This window comes from Chanos chanos, chromosome 9 (genome assembly GCF_902362185.1).
Source record: "Chanos chanos chromosome 9, fChaCha1.1, whole genome shotgun sequence".
NCBI lineage: Eukaryota > Metazoa > Chordata > Actinopteri > Gonorynchiformes > Chanidae > Chanos > Chanos chanos.
The window spans coordinates 16,758,457-16,763,456 of NC_044503.1; the positions used below are offsets into that span (position 1 = coordinate 16,758,457).

The following is a 5,000-nucleotide window of genomic DNA, read 5'->3' on the forward strand; positions in this document are numbered from 1 at the left end:
TATTGAGATATCAAGTCGGCAGGAGCAGTGAGCACGCGTGTATACAGAGCATGGGGTTATTATTCTGGAGGGGAATGTTTTTTTTTAGGGTATGTGGTATAACTACCTTATTACTTTGAGTGAACTTGTGAGTGAGTTTGTGCACAGACAGATTCTGCAAGGGTTTAGATGCAGAGATGTTTTTTGAGATGCTCTTCAGCTCTGAAGAGGTTTGTGGGCGTGAAAGAGGAGATGAGTAGGAGGAGGGAAGACAGAAACGCTCACGGATCTGAACAAGAGCGAGAGAGACGGGATGCGGGAGGAAAAGAAAGAAGGAAAAGAAGTGAAAAGAGAGAGAGAGCAGAGGTCAAATACAAAAAGCAGAACCAGAGAATGAAAATAAGTGAAAGGAATAAGTGAAAGAATTTTTTTTCCTTAAATGTCAAGATTTCCTGTGCTGCTGTTGTTTTACAGCCCAGTGCCCACATTGTGTGTGTGTGTGTGTGTGTGTGTGAGATCAAAATGATCACACACACACACACATGTCTTTTGTTAATTATGACTTGTTGCTCTTCCCCGTGTCACCTGAGTCTGTCCCTCAGTTCTTAAAGACTGAGTGGATAGCCAAGGTCACAAGCCAACAGACAGTATAATACCCAGCCTAATGTCTCCACGGCAACAGGGCCTAGCAACTGTCTCTGATTCCAATAACTTGCTGGCATCCTATTGTCAGTCACTCTGTCGTAGACCCACCGCAGTTTTATAAGTTATGATTTCATGTTGTCTATGTGTGAGGAAATTATTATGGGGGCAAGAGCTGAGATTTGATTTTGTTGGAAGAAGAGGTTGGAGAGAGTCAGTCTTATATTTAAGTAATGACTGGGAAGAAATGGCAGCTTTTCCTCTACACAGTGTTTCTGTAAGAGACAACATTTCTATTCCTGAGGAGAGAGATATAAGACCTTAGATACAACACCAAAGATACAAGACCTGAGTTGGTGTAAGTGGTCCAGGAATAGACTAAGAAGACCTCTTCCTCTCCCTCTCTCTCTCTCTCTCTCTCTCTCTCTCTCTCCCTCTCTCTCTCTCTCTCCTCTCTCTCCTCTCTCTCTCTCTCTCTCTGTCCCTCTCTCTCCCTCTCTCTCTCTCCTCTCTCTCTCTCTCTCTCTCTCTCTCTCCTCTCTCTCTCTCTCTCTCTCTCTCTCTCTCTCTCTCTCCTCTCTCTCTCTCTCTCTCTCTCTCTCTCTCCCTCTCTCTCTCTCTCTCCCTCTTTCTCTCTCTCTCTCTCTCTCTCTCTCTCTCTCCCTCTTTCTCTCCCTCTCTCTCTCTCACTGTGTGTGGTATGTGAGTGTGTGTGAGAGAGAGAGAGAGATGTGTCCTCCCAGTTAATGGGAGTACTAGCTCCAGCTTTCACTTCTACCCACACACACTTACACATATACACACACAGATAGAGCAAGAGAGAGAGAGAGAGAGAAAGGAGAGCATTGCCGTAAATCTATGCCATCTTGGCTCTCTTTAGTTTCCATGACGATGTTCTGCAGCACTGCAGCAGGGTAGGGGGACAGAGAGAGAGAGAGAAGGAAAGAGATAGAGAGAGAAAAGATGTTCACAGGGTTGATGGACAGGGGGAATAGGAAAGTTAACTGAGATCAAGAGAAAAAAATGACACAGAGGCTGTGTGTGTGTGTTTGTGTGTGTTTTGTGTGTGTGTGTGTGTGTGTGTGTGTGCATGCGAGTGTGTGTGTGTGTGTGTGTATGCACTCATTGATGACGTCCCTGTGACAGATGGCCTGAATATCCCTCCACAACCCAGTGAAACACACACACACACACACACACACACACAAACAAACAAATCAGAGGTTCATAACAAGTTGTCTCTTAAACATTCATATTCTCCCACACAAACAGCAGAGGTTTCTGTCAGTTTCTTCCCTGTACATGTCTTTACCTCTAGTGTTAGTACAATGGCTAATACACATACACACACACACAGCCGGAGCATTCTCGAGCAGAGAAAGGAGGCAGGATTTATTAGACAGTGCAGGAATACTGAGCAGCTGAAGTCTGACAGTACACTGGGAAGAATACCTCATTTAGGCAACTGCTCTTTGTGTGTGTGTGTTTATGTTTGGTGCAGGTACATATGTGTTTTTGTGTGTGTGTTTACCTGTATGGGTGGGGGGGGGGGTGTACATGTGTCTGTGTTTACATGTGTGTGTGGTACAGGTGTGTATATATGTGTGTGTAGAGGAACTGTGTGTGATTTCTGGTTGTGGGTGAGTAGGTCAGGGGGTGCACAGCTAGCTATTTGGAATAGAAATCTATGATGTCTTGTTTGACCCTTGCGTTTGATCATCTGATTGGCTGAGCTGCAATGTCATCTCCCATCCAACCATAACCTGCACATAATACAAACCCAAAGACCAATCCTTTATTTTCACCTCATCATTGCCTTAGCAGAGGAATGAATAATGAATTAGAGAGAGAGAGAGGGAGAGAGAGAGCGAGAGAGAGAGAGAGAGAGAGGGAGAAGGAGAGAGAGAGAGAGGGCGAGACAGAGACGGAGAGAGAGAGAGAGAGAGGGAGAGAGAGAGAGGGAAGAGAGAGAGAGAGTGGGGGGTGAGGGAGAGAGAGGGTGAGGGAGAGAGGGAGAGAGAAGAGAGAGAGAGAGTGGGGGGTGAGGGAGAGAGAGGGAGAGAGAGAGCAAGAGTGAGGGAGAGAGAGGGAGAAGGGAGAGAGAGAGAGAGAGAGAGAGAGAGAAGGTCCAGCTCAGAAGGAAAGCCTGTTTCAGCACTACACAGCTTTAACATTTAATGAGTGTAGCTATAGCTGTGAGATGTTGTCCACAAAATGAGACGTACGCTTTCACTGAACATTGCTGCAATGTTGCTGCAATGTTTTTCAGACGTTTCCTTGAGCTGAATCTAGCTTTAGGACTTAAAGTATTCTCGTGAGTGAGAGAAAAGGAGGAAGAATATGTTTTTATGTTTTTAAAGAGGAGGAGAATCAAACGTGTTGTAAAGCTCCAGAGAGCAGCCTGAGGAACAAATAAGTACTCTCATATTTCTGTTCTCATAAAACCATCACTGGAGTTTTGTGTCCTAAATTACTGACAAAACTGCATAGATTTGTGCACATGCACAGGCAGACATGCATGCATGCTTGCACGAGTGCACACACACACACACACACACACACACATACACACATACACTCACTCTCTCTCTCCCTTTCTCTCTCTCCTCGCCATCCTTCCCCCAAGAGTCATTTAGCTTTTTCAGTAATGCCAATATTAAGCATAATACATGGAGTTGGGAGCCAGAAATGTGCTCATATTCTATCAGACGTGGTGTTTGTGTAGAACACGCGAGTGCAGTAGAGTGTGTGAAGAGTGTGTAACAGTCACAGTATGTTTGACTGACAGGAGGAGAGACAGGATATGTTATGGAAATTGATTAGTATTGTCTGTTCTGTGAATAGACTCTCCTCTCAATCATTTAATAATGACTTTTCTTTTAAATGTTATTAGATGTCAGCATATAGGTTATCAGTGCCTGTTTTTGCAAGTGTGTGTGTTTGTGTGACTGTGTGTGTGTGTGTGTGTGTGTTAATTAGGTCTCAGCATATAGGCTGCCTGCGTCTATTTAGGTGATAGCACAAGGTGAAGAGATAGACTGTGTGTGTGTGTGTGTGTGTGTGTGTGTGTGAGTGAGTGAGTGCATCTGTGTGCGCAAGGTGTTGAGAGGAGAAAGACTAGGGGAGGGGGTGGGTGTTACCAAGCTATGGAGGGAAGTAGTGGGGGAGGGCAAAAGAGAGAGAGAGAGAGAGAGAGAGAGAGACAGGGGAACTGCCTTTTAATGTGTGTGCTGTGAGATGCACAGGCTGGGAGCTGAACTCACACACATACTTACACACACGCGGCACGCAAGCTGGCGAGAGAGCGAGAACAGAGAGGATGGTGTCAACGCCGGCGGATCTCGTTTTAAACGACCAATCGTTTAAAGAGAGCTGCTCAGAGTCCAGCGCATTCCTTCATTCTCTGTTTCCCCTGCTCCCTCCATCACTCACTCTCTGCAGAGAGACAGAGATACCAACATCTTCTGTCTAAAACAGCTGGACCATCAGAGAGAGAGACAGAGAGGGAGAGACAGAGGGAGAGGGAGAGGGAGGGAAGGAGAGAGAGGGAGAAGAGAAGAAAAGGCAAAAGTGTTGAGAGTGAAGTGAAGCAGTCCAGTGGCTCTGCACTCGTTTTCCTGACGGGACTGTGTTCTGTCGTTTTGGGCTTTTTTTCTGTTTAAGAGAAAGACTTGGACGGCTTGTATTAATGCTTTCTCTCTCTCTCTGTCGCTGTTTCACAGGAGTGGTGCCCGCCAAGAGGAGCCCCAAAGTGGTGGTGAGTAACTCTCCTCCTCTTTGCTCGTTTTCTTTTGTCCCATATTGTGTCATGGACACTTTTTCTTCTTCCTTTTCTCTCTTTTCTTCTCCCTTCTTCTCCTCTGCTCTCTTTCATGTGTGTGTCTCTATTGGGCTACTTTTGTCTATTTAAAGAACAAATGTTACAGAGACACTTTGATCTATCATTCCTCTCTTCTCTTTTTTGTTGTTCCCTTTCTTCCACCCCCCCTTCTCTCTCTCACTCTCTCTCCCTCTCTCACTCTCTCTCCCTCTCTCTCTCTCTCTCTCTCTCTCTCTCATGGATTGAGTGATTAATGAGTGTTCTGATGCTCTGGGAATTTGAGTTTGAGTGTGTGTGTGTGTGTGTGTGTGTGCTGTGATGGAGTGACTCTAAAGGTGACCAGCTGGTTAGAAGAGCATTGGGCCGTAGGTTCAGGCTGAAGTGAGGGGTGGTTACCTGTAGAACTACAGGAAAAAGGAAAACAACAAGACAAGCTACTTTTGAATATCTGGGCTGAATTGATTGGGTATGGACTGAGAAAAACAGGACAGCAGATACGTCTAATAAAAGAGAATTTAAAATCAGCAGCAGAGCATTTGGAACAAATTCCATTCAAACA

General features: G+C 45.4%; 1 protein-coding gene across 1 annotated transcript in view; it reads left to right on the top strand.

The window, feature by feature from the left end:
• Window positions 1–5,000, top strand: part of magi1a (membrane associated guanylate kinase, WW and PDZ domain containing 1a) — a 97,485-nt gene that overhangs the window by 69,946 nt on the left and 22,539 nt on the right. Inside the window, exon 14 of the mRNA XM_030783875.1 lies at window positions 4,344–4,378. Within this exon, the coding sequence (XP_030639735.1) occupies window positions 4,344–4,378 (35 nt within the window). The remainder of the gene's footprint in view (window positions 1–4,343; window positions 4,379–5,000) is intronic.